The following is a 20,225-nucleotide window of genomic DNA, read 5'->3' as shown; positions in this document are numbered from 1 at the left end:
CATTCAACAGTATGGTTCTTTGTTTACAATAACACAGGGAGCATTGCAGGGAGACGGTAAGTACCTATGGCGGGGGCATTGATGCAGAGCTCCCTGGCCAGGACCAGGAAGGTTCTACCCAGGACGTAAACATTTACCTGAGGGAGGGAAAAGAGAATTAAGAGCAGAAATACAGGAGGGTTGTGCAACTTTCACTGAAACCCACTCTGTCAAGTCCACAATGTCCTCATAACATGATCCAGAGTTACTTAACAATTGAGTAGCTTGTGATCAAATCTGGCTTAGTAAGTGTAACTCAATGCTAAACTGGCGTACTATCTAGAAAGCCCATCGATTCTCCAGAACAGGGGCAGACTAAAAGCTCTAGTTTGATCTCCGACCATCTCATTCTTTCCGGCTAACGCTCCAGACCTTAGGGCAGCGTTTCCCAAACAAGTCCTGGGGCCCACCCTGGGTGCATGTTTTGGTTCTTAACCCAAGCACTACACAGCAGATTCATAGCTTGATGAGTTGATGGGAGGTGAGTCACAATGCCTTCCCCTGAGAGAGGAGGGCAGTGATCACTGGCCTGGGTGGGGCACCACAAACGGTGGATTTGTGGAATATCTATCCATAGCACACTGATCCTTGACCAGATAGCACACTCCTACCCTTCAAATACCAGGGGGTAGGGGTCAGCTCTTCCAAGGACAGCTGAGAGCATAAAAATACAACTGACCAGCTGTGTCTGAGAAATGTCCCTCCACCCTAACACTGACTTTATACACAGAAAAAATGTGGGCCTATATTTATACAGTCCTTGGCTTTAGTTGAAAAGCTCAACATACTGCATAATCCAACAAGATGGAAGTTGGCTGTTATATCATGGTCAGTGTGGGAGTGGGATTGTGTATACTTAAAAAATAAAAAGAAACATCCTTGATGTATCAGACTGTTCAATTATATTTCAGAAGAGGTTTTTATTAATAAAACCTTTTAAAAAGGGCTAAATGTCAACATCGTGGTGCAAACACTCAGCGAGTTGAAAAAAGATGGAGAAAAATTAGTGTAGGCCTACTCATTGGAAACTCACCTGCAGGAGGTCACTGAGGTCAAGCAGCATGTCTGTAAAGGGGGGGGGGGGTTAAATCAAAACCACAGGATAGTACACAATTACATAATTTGGGTTTCCATTCTCTGCAAATGGTACAGCCAAGTGTGTTTGTTATTTTCAATAAAAAGTATTTCAAACTTCCTAACCAGCATTCATTAACACAATATTACAGACGTTTGAATATGAAATACATTTTCAGGATAATTTCTGGTGCAGCCAACAGTGTACATTAATTGAACGTGTCACCTCAGGCCAGCAGCATTTCAACATATACTGAGCAACAGCTTCTGGAGAATCAGCCACCCCCTTTAACCTCTGAACCCCCCCCCCCCACCAATCAGCCTCTGGAGACACTTGTCTCCTGGTGACCAACACAGCCCCAGCATCAGTCTCTGTGGCGACAGGTGCACGTGTCCAGGGGCGGGTAAAGTGGATTAGCGACAACCCTTTTTAAAAAGCCTCACAATGGGATTATGGTCACCACTGAAATGGAAAAGATAATCATACAGTCTCGATATGAGATTACAGACAAGTCATCATAATAATGAAAACAAGTCCCTCTGTGCAGCTGATTTTCTCAGAGATAACAGTGGCCACAAGCATCCTGTTTTACCATTTCAGTAGTATGGGGAAGGAGGGAGGTTACTTCCTAGCCTTGCATGTAAAACGTGTGGAGTTTTCATTTTGACGTGAATACTTGGCTGTAATTCATCAAGGTCATGAATGTGACCATAACCTGGCCCTTCCCAACAACAGCACCTGTGGGAATGATCCCATTAAATGTATTAACTAGCATTTAATTGAGGGCCCCCTGAGCAATCATTGCAAATATCCAGATGTCCCTTCACTGAGCTCCATGCCATTTCAGCTGCTAGACACAATGAACAATGTTTGCCTCTTGATTCCTTTTTCTCTACTCCTCATTCCAGTCCTCTGTGAAAGTTCTACAGATCGTTTTCCCCAACTGTGGAAAAGGAAGTGGAGTGGAGCCATGGTTACTTTATCCAACCCTCACCCACGACCCACGTAAACAATGTAATGGGAAAGGCTTTGCTCTGCTCCCTCCATCCTCTTGTTCTAGCAGATAAAACTGTCCCCTGCCCTTCCTGTGAAACCACTGGCTGTTACATAACCACATCATACTCAGTCAATGACAGGAAACGATAAACCAACAGCCGTACAAATGGGATATAAAAAGCTGATCTGCTTAACATTAGGACAGTACAGAAATGGGTATTGAGTGAAACACATGACCACAAGTTATGTCGAAAACGACTACAACTCCTGGAGATTGATGCTACAGCTACATATATACACTACATATAGTGCATTCTAGGGCTGTCCCCGACTAAAAAATAAATCTTAGTCAACCAAGAGTCGTCTGTTCTTTCAACCAATTGATTGGTTGATATTTTTAAAATGTGTATTTTTCCATATATTGACACATCCTATGTGTTTTAACTTCTTGGTGACATGGGGGCAGTATTGAGTAGCTTGGATGAATAAGGTGCCCAGAGTAAACTGCTTGCTACTCTGTCCCAGATGCTAACATATGCATATTATTAGTAGTATTGGATAGAACACACTGAAGTTTCTAAAACTGTTTGAATGAGGTCTGTGAGTATAACAGAACTCATATGGCAGGCAAAAACCTGAGACAAATCCAACCAGGAAGTGGGAAATCTGAGGCTTGTAGTTTTTTTAACTGAGCCCCTATTGCAGATACAGCGAGATATTGGTTATGTTGCACTTCCTAAGGCTTCCACTAGATGTCAACCGTCTTTAGAAACTTGAATGAGGATTCTACTATAAAAGGAGGGGCTCATAAAAGCAGTTTGAGTAAGTGGTCTGGCAGAGAGCCTCGGACTCATGACGCGCGGTCACGAGAGAGCTCTCGTTCCATTGCATTTCAACAGACAAAGGAATTCTCTGGTTGGAACATTGATGTTTTATGTTAAAAACATCCTAAAGATGGATTCCATACTTAGTTTGGCATGTTTCTACGGGCTGTAATGGAACTTTTTGAACTTTTCATCCGACGTTCGGCGCGACCTGAACCCGCTTTTGGATTTGTGTACCAAACGCCCTAACAAAAGAAGCTATTTGGACATAAATGGACATTATCGAACAAATCAAACATTTATGGTGTAACTGGGATTCCTGGGAGTGCATTCTGATGAAGATCAAAAAAGGTAAGTGAATATTTAAAATGCTATTTCTGAGTAATGTTGACTACCCAATATGGCAGATATCTTTTTGGCTACTTTGTTGTCTAAAGGCTGTACTCAGATTATTACATGGTTTGCTTTCTCCGTAAAGTTTATTTTAAATCTGACACAGCAGTTGCATTAAGGAGAAGTTTATCTAAAGTTCCATGTATAACAGTCGTATCTTTATCAATATTTATTATGAGTAATACTCTAATTTGACGTGGCTCTCTGCACAGTCACTGCATGTTTTAGAACTACTAACGTAACGCTCCAATGTAAACTCAGATTTTTGAACTTTATCAAACAAAACAAAGTCCTATGAGTGTCATCTGATGAAGATCATAAAAAGGTTAGTGATTAATTTTTATCTCTATTTCTGCTTTTTGTGACTCCTCTCTTTGGCTAGAAAAATGTCTGTGTTTGTCTGTGGCGACCTAACAATCATTTGTGTTGCTTTCGCTGTAAAGCCTTTTTGAAATCAGTCACTGGCTGGATTAACGAGAATTTTATCTTTAAAATGGTGTAAAATACTTGTATGCTTGAGGAATTTTAATTATGAGATCTGTTGTTTTGAATTTGGCGCCCTGCACTTTCACTGGCTGTTGGCGAGGGGTTCTCCTAGACAGGTTAATCAAATCAACTATATTCACATTCACTATATTGTCTGATGCTTTAAGCATACGGTTTGATTAATTGATTTGATTGTGCTGGACCGGGCTCAGACTTGCTGCGTTGTTAAAAAATATAAAAAATGAAGACTGACTGGCACCCGTTGTCTCGCTCCCCTCCCTGCTGCAGCGACCACCAAAGACCAAAGTGTTGATCACGCTGTCCTTGTTGCTGAAGATGCAATATATATTTACAGCCATTTCTGACTAAAAGGTTATGTTACCGAAATTCCTAATTTGTTTAGGAAAAACTCTATTCTCTCAACCCTTGCTCTTTATGTGACACGTATGCATTGCATGCACGTGTCCAAAGACCTATTCACACAGGACTAGTATTACTAGAACGTTGGTTATGGAATTATTACTCAAAAATATCAGTTATTCCAGAGGATGATTCGTATGGGATTCTTTTTTTCCCAAACTGCCCCCTGTAATTCTTTCTTTTCTTCACAACGAATTGACAGTTATGACGCAAGCCTGGAGGTTTTTATTCTAGGCGTGAAGATACAGTATTTCAACATGTCAAGGTGATAGGGCCACACTGATAACTCAAGCTTGGTTCCCAAGTTTATAAATCATACCAAACCATCTCCTCACTCTGCAGCTGCCTCCGGCATTGTTCTCAACACCAATATGCTGGTTAACTTTGCTATTATGCACAAAGCAACATGGTCTAGGCGCCAATTCAACAGCGCACTGATGTGTTTCAGAACCGTGGACATCGAACTCTATCCAACGAAAGCGCATGTTATAAAATAATCTTATTTTTATTAGTGTTGCACCATTGTTCTTATGTAATATAACCATATACAATTTCAGTAGCCCATCTTAGATTGGACTGTTCCATTCCCACGACCTCCACAATGGATCAGTCAACAGCGCGAATCAGACATCTTGTACACCATGTGAGAATATACATATATTTATTTTTGCTCCTGCTCGACTAAATACTTTTGAATGCACTGGGGTCAGCCCTAGTACATTCGGAAAGTATTCAGAACCCTTCCCCTTTTCCACATTTTGTTACGTTACAGCCCGATTCTAAAATGGATTCAATTGTTTTTCCCCCTTAATCTACACACAACACCCCATAATGACAAAGCAAAAACAGTTTAATTTAAAAAAAATAATAATAATACATTTTAGAGTAAGGCTGTAACGTAACAAAAATGGGTAAAAGGGGAAGGAGTCTGAATAGTTTTCAAATACACTGTGGACAAGAAGTATGTGGACAAGAAGTATGTGGACACCACAAAACCCCTAATAAGTGGATTTGACTATTTCAGCCACACCATTTGCGGACAGGTGTATAAAATTGAGCAAACAGCCATGCCATCTCCAAAGACAAACATAAGCAGTAGAATGGCCTTACTGAAGAGCTCAGTGACTTTCGACCTGGCACGGTCATAGGATGCCACCTTTCCAACAAGTCAGCTTTGTCAAATTTCTGTCCCGGTCAACTGTAAGTGCTGTTATTGTGAAGTGGAAACATCTAGGAGCATCAACGGCACAGCCGATAAGTGGTAGGCCACACAAGCTCACAAAACTGGACCGCTGAGTGCTGAAACACGCAGCGCGTAAAAATGGTCTGTCCTCACTACCGAGTTCCAAACTGCCTCTGGTAGCAACTTCAGCTAAATAACTGTTCATCGGGAGCTTAATGAAATAGGTTTCCATGACTGAGCAGCTGCACACAAGCCTAAGAATACCAAGTGCAATGCCAAGCGTTGGTTGGAGTAGTGTAAAGCTCGATGACATTGGAGCAGTGGAAACGCGTTCTCTGGAGTGATGAATCACACTTAATCATCTGGCAGGCCGACAGATGATTCTGGGTTTGGCGGATGCCAGGAGAACGCTACCTGCTCGAATGCATAGTGACAACTGTAAAGTTTGGTGGAGGAGAAATAGTAGTCTGGGGTTGTTTTTCATGGTTCGGGCTAAGCCCTTTAGTTCCAGTGAAGGGTCATCTTAATGCTACAGCATATAATTACATTCTAGACAACTCTATGCTTCCAACTGTGTGGCAACAGTTTGGGAACGGCCCTTTCCTGTATCAGCATGACGATGCCCCGCCCCATGCACAAAGCAAGGTGCATACAGAAATGGTTTGTCGAGATTGGTGTGGAAGAACTTGACTGGCCTGCACAGAGCCCTAACCTCAACCCCATTGGGATGAATTGGAACGCGAACTAATCAACAAACATCAGTGCCCGACCTCACTAATTGTCTTGTGGCTGAATGGAAGCAAGTCTCCACAGCAAATGTTCCAACATCGAGTGGAGGCTGTTATACCGCAACGGGGGGGACCAACTCCATATTAATGCCCATGAGTTTGGAATGAGATGTTCGACGAGCAGGTGTCCATATACTTTTGGTCGTATAGTGTATAAAACGGTAACAAATATTTGGTTGTAGCATAAACATTTTGCATTCCCCTTTTTTCAAATCAACCCCTTCCCTCCTTCCTCTGTTACTCCACCACCCCTCTCTGCAATGTGTAAGGATACGAGGTGTTCCTTCCGTCCTGCAGACCAGGTAGAGGCATGCGGCCACCACGTGGGCCACCCTTCGACCCCGTGTCAGGCGTTTACACACGGCCATCTTGTAGAAGTTGAAGGCCGTGTCCAGGCAGTGCTGGTTCAGCTGCAGCTGGTGACCCAGTGTGTTGATCTGACGTCTCCCTGGAGACAAACACAGACATGTTATTACACACAGTTCGAAGTCGTACACACTCAGACGCACAATCATATGCACTTAAGACATATAATAAACAAGAGTAGACAAAGATCCACACACAACAGGGATTGCAATTACCCTGATGTTCAGTTCAGGTGTTTCGAAATCAGTGTGTCCTTTGCTCTCCTGATTAACTTTGCATGAAAACACTCAGACATTATACACAATCAGATGTCCCAGTGAATACACACAGGTAAGATGTGTGTGGCAAACTACTGCTGCTGAGGTAATGCAACATCTTAGTGATTAAATATTCCCCCTGCTTTGCTGAACAGATTGCTTCAGATTATAGGGCAGTCGCACATCACCAGCATTACTCATACCTAGGGTTGCACATTTTGGGGAATATTCAGAGGTGGAAACTTTCTGTAGGAATACATGCAAATTAATATTACTACCATTTAAAATGTAGATGTTTTTTTGCATTGGATATATTTACCATGTAACATGGAGACAGAAACATAAACCGTTTACCTAATAAGTAGACAATTTCAAATTATTAAATCCTGCCAATAGAAATAAAAAAAGGTTTAGTTACGAGTTGAACTTAAATGAGTTGACTTCACATGGGAGGATTTCACTGAACAACAAAAGGGAATATTGAATGATCCATCGCATCTCCCAAAAACGTTTTCAACATTTTGATAGTTCAGAAACTAAAAGCTTTGATTGTCTTCCTCTCAGGCTTCCATGTGTTCTCCCTGGATCTCCTCAATGTCCACCTCTTGAACATCAGACTGAGGCCTCATCTTCACTGTCACTTTCCAACCTTGAGGATAGCTCATTGTCAGGCTCAAAAAGCCTAAGATTTGCCCGGATGGCCACCAATTTTTCAACCCTTGTATTGGTCAGCCTGTTGCGTGCTTTGGTGTGTGTGTTCCCAAACAAGGACCAGTTGCGCTCTGAGGGCAGAAGTCAGGCAGAAGTCTTCACGCTTTTTGATGCATTTCAGAACTGCAGTTTCCTCTGCTTGGAGCAACAGTGAAGTGGGCAGGGCAGTACGGATGTCTTCTCTTACATCTGCAAGCAGAGTCTGAACATCAGACAGGATGGCATTGTATCCCTCAATCCGTGCAACTGCTATAGGTTTCAGGAGTTTCAGGCTGCTTTACCACTCCCTCCCGAAATGCATCATCCAGGAGGATCCTCTTGATGGGGCTGTACATATCAGCAGACTGTGATATGGCCATTTCTTGGAGAGACTCCTTCCCCTCCAGGAGACTGTCAAACATGATGACAACACCACCCCAATGGGTGTTGCTGGGCAGCTTCAATGTGGCGCTCTTATTCTTCTCACTTTGCTTGGTGAGGTAGATTGCTGCTATAACTTGATGACCCTTCACATACCTAACCATTTCCAAGGCTCTCTTGTAGAGTGTGTCCATTGTTTTCAATGCCATGATGTCCTTGAACAACATATTCAATGCATGAGCAGCACAGCCAATGGGTGTGATGTGAGGGTAGGACTCCAATTTAGACCAAGCAGCCTTCATGTTCACAGCATTGTCTGTCACCAGTGCTAATACCTTCTGTGGTCCAATGTCATTGATGACGGCATTCAGCTCATCTGCAATGTAGAGACCCGTGTGTCGGTTGTCCCTTGTAGAATACTGTTTGAAGGGTGGAGATGTAGTTAATTCTTTCTTCCCCACGAACAATTGACCACCCATTAGAGATGACTGCAATCCAGTCTGCTTTCTCTATGATTTGCTTGACCTTCACTTGAACTCTGCATTCAGCAAATGAGTAGGTCAAGCATGTCTGGTTGGAGGGGTGTATGCTGGGTGAAGAACATTCAGAAATCTCTTCCAATACACATTGCCTGTGAGCATCAGAGGTGAACCAGTTGCATACACAGCTCGAGCAAGACATTCATCAGCATTTCTCTGACTACGTTCCGCCATTGAGTAAAAAAAAAGAAACTTGTTTCCAAGAGAAAACTGTGGATAAGGTGTCGGATTCATCTTTTTCACCTCGAATAGAAGTAGGGGGACTTTTGTCAGAGGCTGCTTGATGTGAGTGCTGAGGGAACTATGCATTTGGCCAGATGATTCTGCATCTTTGTTGCATTCTTCAAATATGATTTGGCACAGTATTTTCAAATGTACACCGCTTTTCCTCCTACATTAGCTGCAGTAAAATGTATCCACACATCAGATAGGGCCTGTGGCATTTTCTTTGTAAGATAACGGTTTTAAAATGAAACATGTATGGAAACAGGTGAATTAACACTCAGTTAGCAGGCTCAAGCAAGCTAAAAACCCACATGGTAGCCAAAACTAACTAGCAGAAGTTGTTAACAAGTTAGATATGATTTAAACATACTTTGCTGTAGGCTACTATTTACTAGTTAACAAAAAATCATACATGTCATAAAATATATTAACCCCACCCAGTATTGTAAACAAAACTTACCAGAAAGCATGTAGTCCTTGGCTCAGACAGTGTAGTAGTGTGGGCTCAATAACATATCATATGTGTGCAAGATCTTGAGAATCAGCTGTGATGGAAGAATGCACTGTGCATGTAGAGGGTTGCAATTCCATTGAATTAGGGATAGTTTGACCAAAATATGCCACAAGACCTAGAATTGCCTTGTGTATCCTACAAAGGTTCACTGTTATAAGCTAACTTGATGAATTTAAGCAAAATTCCCTTAACTTCCCATGGCAAATTTCCGGAAAAAGTCCAGAAATTTACCGGAAAGTTTCCGACCCTTTGCAACTTTACTCATACCACTCCCTCCTCATTCCCCGCTCCTCAAGTTGTGACAAACTAAATATCCTGATTTCTATACAGCTCTGTCTATGCATCTTCCAAACCCCAACCAGCATCATCATCATCATCCGGTATATTTATTGTGACAGCTGGATTCAATTGGAAAGCCCCACACTAGAGATATATTGAGGCAGTTTGGGTCAAATGCAGGACATATGAGTTTTCTCCAGTAATGGGAAAAGGAACCTGTGTTGGTCATTGTGAGGAGACGAGATGAGTTAGAGTGGGGGTAGGGACGGGGGAGGCGGGAGCCGTGCTGGTGGGGAAGGATGACTGCATTAATCAGAGTGTGGGTGGGTGGGAGAGCAGAGGGTGGCCTGGCCAGACACTTGGGATGTTTATGGAGGAGAGCATTCCCTCACAGCACCACTCTTGTTCTCTCAGAGCTTCATAGAGACTATATATCCCCCCGCAGCATGACAGACCTATTAACCCATACAAACTCACACCCGGCTGTATCTATACATGTCTGCTCTTCTCACACACATATATTAGTCATTGTCCACAAAGTCTGACTAACGTCTGTCTCATCCCTACAGACACACTCTGACAGTGCTATGTTTGCAAGCCACACACACACACTCCTGCTTAGCAGTTAGCCAGCACTATATTGATCATCAGTACCATGGGAGTAGCAGGAGCCACAGACGACTACTCACATTAGGTTACTGGGAGATAACTGACATTTTACGGCCGAGTAAAAGTAACTTCCAAATAAACGTGACTAAACAAACAGGAAATCATCAAAACTAGGCAACACAGGCTGAATGTGTCCGACCAAACAAAGGAAACGTATGACATCAGCCCTTTCCTGAGGTATTCAAGCATGCGATGGATGTTTGCTTGTGCCAACCAAGCAATGCTGTAGTCACACCCTGTTAATCTCTCATTGGACATTAAAGGAAATGGGTTGTCCCTACCAAGTTTGTTGTGCTTCTGAAATAAGGTCCCGATACAGATGCCACTTTACGAGGGGATGAGGACCATGTAAAGCAGATGGCATTCAGTTTAATATGTCTAGTATAAGACTAAATACTTTACTTTCAAGACATCATGATACACAGTATTAAAAACAAAGGTTAATATCCTAGCGCACTCCTAGCTCTTATGATGCATGCACGCCAATGCTTTAGGAATGCAAGTGGTGACCCCTAATGTTAACTCACCGTTCTGCAGGGTCTGGGCCCGGGACTCCCTTCCAACGCCCGTATAGAGCCCTTCCCCAAAAGTGGGGTTCCTTCCAGAGGCTATAAATACAGGAGAAAGAGAGAAGCGTTACATCATGACACCAGGAGTGCAATCTTTAACATTCACAAAACGGTAGGGCTGTGGCGATACTTCCTTTAAATCCTGCTGTATGTAAGATAGTGTGTTATAGCTTGGAAAATCAATACATATGAGACTGGATGACAATGACATTAGGGCTGTTCTCCTAAATAAGTTAAATCTGCTTCATGTTTTGTTTCTTTTCCACGGTACTAGCGAGTTTCACGATACTGGTATCACACAATTTAGCAGATCTTATAGCAGGTCCAGCAAAATGCTTACAGTGCCTTCAAAGTATTCACAACCCTTTACCTTTTCCACATTTTGTTGTGATTAAAATGGATTTAAATTGTCTTTTTGTCAACGATTTATAGAAAATAAATTCAAACATTCGTTAAAAAATTTATGAAAAATGAAACACTAATATCTTGATTAGATAACTATTCAAGCCTCTGAGTCAATACATGTTAGAATCACCTTTGGCAGCGATTACAGCTGTGAGTTTTTCTGGGTAAATCTCAAAGAGTTCTTCACTCCTGGATTGTGCAACATTTGCCCATTATTGCATTTAACATTTTTCAAGCTCTGTCAAATTGGTTGTTGATCCTTGCTAAACAACCACTTTCAGGTCTTGCCATAGATTTTCAACCAGATTTAAGTCAAAATTGTCACTCGGCCACTCAGGAACATTCACTGTCTTCTTGGTAAGCTACTCCAGTGTAGATTTGGCCTTGCATTTTAGGTTATTGTCCTGCTGAAAGCTGAATTTCCTCTCCCAATGACTGGTGGAAAGCAGACAACCAGTCATTCCTCTAGGATTTTTCCCGTGCTTAGCTCCATTCGGTTTCTTTCTTATCCTGAAAAACTCCCCAATAGTTAACAATTACAAGCACACCCATAACATGATGCAGCCACCACAATGCTTGAAATGGAGAATGGTACTCAGTAATGTGTTGTATTTGCCCCAAACTTAACACGTTATATTCAGGACAAAAAGGTTCATTGCTTTGCCACATTTTTTGCAGTATTGCTCATGTGCCTTGTTGCAAACAAGATGCAGGTTTTCAAATATTTTTGTTATATACAGGCTTCCTTCTGTACAGGCTTCCTTCTGTTAATTGGGTTAGTATTGTGGAGTAACTATAATGCTGTTGACCCATACTCAATTGCAGACATTAAAATGCTGTTTTAATGTCACCATTGGCCTCATGGTGAAATTTCAGTTTCCTTCCTCTCCAGCAACTGAGTAAGACGGCCTAAAATACTCAAAGGGATATTCAATGACTGCTTTTAAATTTTTATAATCCCCCCAATCTACCAATACGTGCCTTCTTCGCGAAACATTTGAAAACATCCCTGGTCTTTGTGGTTAAATCTGTGCTTGAAATTCACTGCTCGACTGAGGGACCTTATAGGGACCTTACAGATAATTGTATGTGTGAGGTACAGAGATGAGGTGGCCATTAAAGAAATCACGTTAAACACTATTCTTGCACACAGAGCAAGTCCATGGAACTTGTGACTCAAGCACATATTTACTTCTGAACTTATTTAGGTTTACCATAACAAAAGGGGTTGAATACTTGACTAAAGACATTAAAGCTTTTCATTTTTAATTCATAAAAAAAAAATGCAAACCATAATTCCACTTTGACATTATGGGGTATAGTGTGTAGTAAGTAGACTTCGAGCATTGGCTTGCGAGAGCCAAAACAGCTCATAGGGCAGGATGCATGTTTCTGTAGTGTGAGGCAGCTTGATGTACAAGTACACCACCTGGAGAGGACGCTAGTCTATCGCAGGGCCTTGCATTACATTTTTTTTTTTTTTTAATTCAGGCTGTAACAACAAAATGTGGAAAAAGTCAAGTCATGGATTGAGATTGGACTTCTGGTTTTTACTTAATTCTCTGTACAGGCCAATGATTATGACAACGATTCTGATCTTACCATAAATTAATATATTGCGGCACTGGCCTGAGAAGATTGAAGTTCAATATCTAGCCTAGAATTAGTCTAGTAGGCTCACATTAACTATACTGAACAAAAATATAAACCCAACGCGCAACAATTTCAAAGATTTTTCTGAGTTACAGTTCAAGGAAGGAAATCAGTCAATTGAACTAAATTAGGCCCTAATTTATGGATTTCACATGACTGGGCAGGGGCACTGCCATGGGTAGGTCTGGGAGGGCAGGCCCACCCACTGGGGAGGCAGGCCCAGCCAATCAGAATTAGTTTTTCCGCACAAAATGGCTTTATTACAGACAGAAATAAACCTCCTTCCCCCTCAGACAATCCCACAGGTGATCCCGAACTGGCGTGGTTACACGTGGTCTGGGGTTGTGAGGCCGTTTGGACGTACTGCCAAATTCTCTAAAAAGACATTGGAGGCAGCTTATGGGAGAGAAATTAATATTCAATTCTCTGGCAAAAGCTCTGTTGGACATTCCTGCAGTCAGCATGCCAATTGCACGCTCCTTCAAAACTTGAGACATCTATGGCATTGTTTTGTGTGACAAAACTGCACAATTTAGAGTGGCTTTATATTGTTCCAGCACAAGAGGCACCAATCATATCAGCTTCTTGATATGCTACACCTGTCAGGTGGATGGATTATCTTGGCAAAGAAGAATTGCTCATGAACAAGGATGTAGACAAATTTGTACACTAAATTTGAGAAATAATCTATCCGTATAGAACATTTCTGGGATCTGTTATTTCAGCTCATGAGACCAACATTACATGTTGTTTATATTTTTGTTCAGTATAGCTAGCTAACTCAGCTGGTCCATTGTTGCCCATGCGAGGAAGTTAGGCTAGCAAGCATTTTAGCGAGGTAGCCTATGACAAAAAAATGTAAGTGTACCGTATGAGCCATAGATCGTTTTGCTAACATGAAAGAGGATGGCATTGGCGTAGGGTGAGTCCAAAAACATTTTGTGCATGCACACAGAAATAAGTACCATAGACAACCACATTATATTTAGCTAAATTGATTGGAATAAATTATTTTTGGTAATTGGCATCTTTAAGTTTGTTTTCAGTGTATTAAACTTAGTATATATAGCCTTGTTTTCATGATGTTTAAATGTTTGTTGAAATAGTGGTGGAATAGCGGATGCAGTGCTCCTGTTGTCTTCGTGCCGACTTGCCAAACTCAGTGGTTCTAAATCAGTAGTTGTTTAGTAAACTGTCAAACATTAACTTAAACATGCTGCAGGTCATATAACTGTTTGGAACATGCAATATTTGCTTTGTGGACTTCACATGACAGATGTAGCTATTCGGTTTTGTGATGAAACAAATATGTAGTTGAATTTACCACGGTGGCGTATGAACAAATGGGTTAGAGCAAACAATGCAAATATGACAACGGTTGTAATATGGCTTTCTTACTGGCTTAGCTTCCTCAGAGATATCACCCACGCACAGCTACTGGAAAGACTAGCCAGGGCCATGTACTCTGCAAAAATACCATTCTGCAATCCAAGTGACTAACTTAATGTCATGAAAAACTGCAGGAATAAAGGGATATAAAGGTTTTTTATACTTCTTATAAGCAATGTCTCTTAGCTCTCAAACCCTTCTTTCCACAAGGTTCCACGGCTGGCTCTGTATGAACTACAATTCCAACGCTGTGTATTAACGTTTAGAAACATAACCCTTCTTTCATATCAGCAAGAAATATTATTTGAAATAAAAAAAGACATGCTTACTGTATCTGATTTGCACAGATCCATACGTTGTGTGTGCCTCCAGCTGACAAACTACACTTCCTCCAGAGTTAAGCTAACACACTGGTGTTCAGAGCATTAGCACAGGTGGTCACTGGCTGTTTTTCGTAAACAAGTGCTGTACCATGGAGATCTGGCCATGTGGGAACACTAACCTTATAAAAGGTGTGTAGTAATTATTTTGTGCTGATTTGAAAGACATGTTCCTTATGCTTCCAAAGGGTACCATGAGTGATGCGTGTCTAGAGCAAGCATCAGGGCTCTTTAAAAAAGAAGATACCGTCATCAATAGGAACTAAAAGGTAGTTATCTATGAATGGGCTACCTCTCAGAATAATGTAGCTCGTCATTATAACCAACCTACAATCCATCTGCACATACCATCTCCAGCTACAAACTGTCCCACAGCAGAGGAGCCGCCCCCTCCTGTCTCCATGAACTGGACCTCAGACACGATAATGTTGTCCTCCAGGACCGAGCCACAGCCCACGCACACCGCATCGCCTCTGGCCTGGTCCACATCGATGTCTGTGCCCCCACAGTTCTTACACACTCTTGAACTCATGGTGAAGTCTGCTCACACTGCTCAGCCTGGGGAACAGAGAAGAAACTGGGCCACATTTTTGTGGAAGTCCCATTTTGTAAGAGTTGCATTTATTGGCTACATAAAAATCTACACATGTCATGTATTCTTCCAGCCAAAAGGTGGTGGCCTACAAGCATAACCTACTGCCAACAATTAAATCAACTGAAACTGCATATCACGTTTGTAAATAATTACTATCACAATAATATGATAGCCTAACCAACACTTTCATAAATCCTCTGTAACCTGACCCTGGACGCTTGGGGTATAAATGCGCCACTACACCCCTAGCTAACGTTACGTGGCAAAGCGTGATCATTTATCTAACTAGTTTGCTGTACATTTAAGTGTCATTTCTGTCAAATGCGTTTGTACTGGTCTAATGTGCTTGACATTTCCGTTAATGATTGTTCCGCATGTTTAATCTCGTACCTAGATGAATGAAATAACGACCCCGTCCTAAATCTTCAATAGCCGTGAGGGTTGGAATCACTGACCGCAAACTTTCTACAATCTACTAGGTTAGGATTTGGTATTAAAAATAAGTCTGTGTAGCCTAATGGGTAACATGGTTTCCAAAAGGTGGTGATGAATTGCTGAGAAAATACTGGATAATGAATACGCACCAGCCAATTCAAAGGCGATGCTGCTGACAGCGATGTGGCTAGCAAACTTTAGCTGATAGCAAGTCTCCCGAGTAGATTTCCAAGCCAGTGCGTCAGCTAAATCTATTTAAATGTTTTGTAGTGACTAGACAATGTATATAGCCTAAATGTACTGTTCTTTGGATTCTAAACCACACATTATTTACTGCAATGAGGTAACAAGATAGACAGACTACCATGCATTGCAATCCTTCTTGTAACCTCATTGCCAAGCCCACATGTGCGTTTTCATGCTTGGGAAATGGATTGGTCTAAACTGATTTTCGAGGGTGATATGCCCAGTAGTGATAATTCTCTATCCCTTTCTTATAGAAATGTGCCACCAGAGAATGTTCCTGCCTCGTACGTGATCAGTAATGATATTTGTTGATCCAGTATATGAAGAAAAAAACTCAAAATCTTTAAAAAATATCAAACTGCTACTACAAACACCCCCTTTTAGCTCCACATGATAGCGACCCATGTACACAGTTATATCACTGAATGCAATGGACTGACATTTTTAAAGAGACACGACCCTAAATCCTTGTCTTGTGACTTGACATCTTTCTTTTCGGTGTCATCATAACCTCATTCTAAACATAAGATATACTTTTTGGACACCACACTCCACAAATCAAGTCTTGCAGGCTCCAGTTTTATATATTTTTTATTGATTACTATCCAGTCATAGGGACAAGTGCTGAAAAGAATGATCTAGTATTTACATTTATTAAAAAATGAACCTTTCTTTAATTAGGCAAGTCAGTAAAGAACAAATTGTGACACCTCTAGCACTGAAATGCAGTGCCTTAGACCGCTGCACCACTCAGGAGCTCAGAACTGCAGCTGGCCCATAACAGAGCCACAAGTCTATGTATTTATTTGTTCAAAGTGTGGTTTACATTTCTGTATTGATCTGACTTCATTGTAATCAGAGGGCTAATTTTAATACTATGCATGCGAGTCTCTCTGTGCTAATAGCTGAGGAAAGACTGACTGCATCACTTCTTGTTTTAATGAGAAACATTAATGTGTTGGAAATTCCAAATTGTTTGCATAGTCAACTTGCACACAGCACTGACACACAGACATACCCCACCAAACATGCCACCTGGGGTCTTTTCACAGTCCCCAGGATAAGAACAAATTCAAGGAAACGTACAGTATTATACAGAGCCATGAGTGCATGGAACTCCCATCTTATAACAAGTGAACAGCAAACCTAGTTTCAAAAAACAAATAAAGGAACACCTCACGACAGAACGCCTCTCCTCCATGTGACCTACTTGTTGTGTGTATGCACTGTAACTGTAACTGATAGAGGCACACACACTACATGTTCATATTTTTAAATGTATGTCCATTGTAGTCTTTTGTCTGTAGTCTTTTCATTATGTGTCGACCCCAGTACAACTTGCTGTCGGCATCGGCTAATCCAATATGTATTTATTTGTTCAAAGTATGGTTTACATTTCTGTATTGCTCTGACCTTTCAAACTGTAGTCCAAATTACCTGTGGGCTGTTTAAAATTGGTGTTTTAACCCTAGGATGCATATGCTGTATTGGTTTCCCCCCTCCCAAAAAAACATATCAGCATCTAATATTCCAGGAATTCCTTAAATAACGTGTATTTAAAGTTAACATCCTAGTTTTTTTTTACTTAAAAAATAATTAATTAAAAAACGAGTTTTTGCATCATTACCCCAAGTTTTCATATGTGGGCCAAATATGACCGTATGTATTTCCTATGGAATTCACTGCATTGCAATCGTCAAACTGACCTTTCAATTTGCAAGTAGTCTGGGTAGCCATTTGATTAGATGTTCAGTAGTCTTATGGCTTGGGGGTAGAAGCTGTTTAGAAGCCTCTTGGACCTAGACTTGGCGCTCCGGTACCGCTTGCCGTGCAGTGGCAGAGAGAACAATCTATGACTAGGGTGACTGGAGCCTTTGACAATTTATAGGGCCTTCCTCTGACACCACCTGGTATAGAGGTCCTGGATGGTAGGAAGCTTGGCCCCAGTGATGTACGCACTACCCTCTGTAGTGCCTTGCGGTCAGAAGCCAAGCAGTTGCCATACCAGGCACTGATGTAACCATGCTCTCGATGGTGCAGCTGTAAAACCTTTTGAGGATCTGAAGACCCATGTCAAATTTTTCAGTCTCCTGAGGGGGAATAGGTTTTGCCGTGCCCTCTTCACGACGGTTTGGTGTGCTTGGACCATGTTAGTTTGTTGGTGATGTGGACACCAAGAAACTTGAAGCTCTCAATCTGCTCCACTACAGCCCCGTCGAAGAAAATGTGGGTGTGCTCAGTCCTCCTTTTCCTGTAGTCCACAATCATCTCCTTTGTCTTGATCATGTTGAGGGAGAGGTTGTTGTCCTAACATCACACGGCCAAGGTGTCTGACCACCTCCCTATATGCGGTCTCATCGTTGTTGGTGATCAGGCCTACCACTGTTGTCATCGGCAAACTTAGTGATGGTGTTTGAGTCGTGCCTTGCCGTGCAGTCATGAGTGAACAGGGAGTACAGGAGGGGACTGAGCACGCATCCCTGAGGGGCCCCCGTGTTGAGGATCAGAGTGGCAGATGTGTTGTTACCTACCCTTACCACCTGGGGCGGCCCGTCAGGAAGTCCAGGATCCAGTTGCAGAGGGAGGTGTTTAGTCCCAGGGTACAAAGCTTAGTGATGAACTTTGAGGGCACTATGTTGTTGAATGCTGAGCTGTAGTCAATGAATAGCATTCTCACATAGGTGTTCCTTTTGTCCAGGTGGGAAAGGGCAGTGTGTAGAGATTGCATTATCTGTTGGGGCAGTGTGCAATTTGAAGTGGGTCTAGGGTCTCTGTGAAAATGGTGTTGATGTGAGCCATGACCAGCATTTTAAAGCACTTCATGTTTTATATTTTAATTTTATTTAACCAGTTCTCATTTACAACTGCGACCTGGCCAAGTGTTAGAATTATTATGAATAAATGAATAAACAATATCCCCATTTTAAATAGAACTGTAACTAAGTAAACTTATACTCTGTTTTATTATATCTGATTAACAATATGAGTTCATAAGGTGGGATTGTGAGACACGGACAAGGAGTAATTAAAAGTTAATGAACACCATTCCAACTAGGAAGAAACGAATGGGTTGTGGACTGTGTAAACACATAAGGTCATTAACCTATGGTTGAACCTACAGAAACTTAGCTCTGGGGTTTTTAGATAAGACAGTGAGTGCATTCCTAGGTTTTCTGTTAATTAGAACTGTCAGCTCAGTGGTGATCGATAATGTTGAGGGGTCAAAAGTTACCTGGGAGTGTGTTAGTAAGTTAGAATGAACTTTTCACCTCACTTTGTCCCGGTCGAGAGGAGGGGATTCTGTTAAAACCATGAAATGACATCATGATTTGTATATAAACTGTTGCTCGTGGTAAAGTGGCAGCGCGCTCCGAGAATAAATTCTGTTACCTATTATTAAAAAGACTGGTCTCCGTCTATTTTATGCAAACAAGAATCTTACAAATTCTCATAAAATAGATTAAGGGTTTTCAATTAATGAAAGCACATTGGCATAATTAAATTACAGTAACACCAAGATAAAGCATAGCAGTGTGAACAGACAACAACACAGAGTTACACATGGAGTAAACAATAAACAAGTCAATAACACAGTAGAATTTCTTTTTTAAAAGAACCTATATACATTGTGTGCAAAAGGCATGAGGAGGTAGGCAAATAATAACAATTTAGCACTGGAGTGATAATTGATCAGATGGTCATGTGCAGGTAGAGATACTGGTGTGCAAAAGAGCAGAAAAGTAAATAAAAACAGTATGGGTATGAGGTAGGTAAAATGGGTGGGCTATCGATGGACTGTGTACAGCTGCAGCGATCAGTTAGCTGCTCAGATAGCAGATGTTTAAAGTTGTTGAGGGAGATAAAAGTCTCCAACTTCAGCGATTTTTGCAATTCATTCCAGTCACAGGCAGCAGAGAACTGGAAGGAAAGGCGGCCAAATGAGGTATTGGCTTTAGGGATGATCAGTGAGATACACCTGCTGGAGCGCATGCTACGGGTGGGTGTTGCCATCGTGACCAGTGAACTGAGATAAGGCGGAGCTTTACCTAGCATGGACTTGTAGATGACCTGGAGCCAGTGGGTCTGGCGACGAATATGTAGCGAGGACCAGCCGACTAGAGCATACAGGTCGCAGTGGTGGGTGGTATAAGGTGCTTTAGTAACAAAACGGATGGCACTGTGATAAACTGCATCCAGTTTGCTGAGTAGAGTATTGGAAGCTATTTTGTAGATGACATCGCCGAAGTCGAGGATCGGTAGGATAGTCAGTTTTACTAGAGTAAGTTTGGCGGTGTGAGTGAAGGAGGCTTTGTTGCGGAATAGAAAGCCGACTCTAGATTTGATTTTAGATTGGAGATGTTTGATATGAGTCTGGAAGGAGAGTTTACAGTCAAGCCAGACACCTAGGTACTTAGAGATGTCCACATAT

General features: G+C 41.7%; 1 protein-coding gene across 2 annotated transcripts in view; it reads right to left on the bottom strand.

Moving 5' to 3' along the window:
- brf1a (BRF1 RNA polymerase III transcription initiation factor subunit a) overlaps positions 1 to 15,949 on the bottom strand; it is a 61,718-nt gene extending 45,769 nt beyond the window's left edge. Inside the window, exons 1-6 of one of the 2 annotated variants that reach the window (XM_064953650.1) lie at positions 15,700 to 15,949; positions 14,869 to 15,097; positions 10,652 to 10,732; positions 6,479 to 6,652; positions 1,073 to 1,104; positions 65 to 137 (exon numbers count right to left, since the gene is read on the bottom strand). In XM_064953650.1, the coding sequence (XP_064809722.1) occupies positions 65 to 137; positions 1,073 to 1,104; positions 6,479 to 6,652; positions 10,652 to 10,732; positions 14,869 to 15,052 (544 nt within the window). In that variant the 5' untranslated portion in view covers positions 15,053 to 15,097; positions 15,700 to 15,949. The remainder of the gene's footprint in view (positions 1 to 64; positions 138 to 1,072; positions 1,105 to 6,478; positions 6,653 to 10,651; positions 10,733 to 14,868; positions 15,098 to 15,699) is intronic. The other variant, XM_064953651.1, reaches the window with a different exon arrangement.
- Between the last annotated feature and the right edge of the window lie 4,276 nt (positions 15,950 to 20,225).

This window comes from Oncorhynchus masou, chromosome 32, assembly GCF_036934945.1.
Source record: "Oncorhynchus masou masou isolate Uvic2021 chromosome 32, UVic_Omas_1.1, whole genome shotgun sequence".
NCBI classification, from domain to species: domain Eukaryota; kingdom Metazoa; phylum Chordata; class Actinopteri; order Salmoniformes; family Salmonidae; genus Oncorhynchus; species Oncorhynchus masou.
This window is presented reverse-complemented; position numbering and strand designations above follow the sequence as displayed.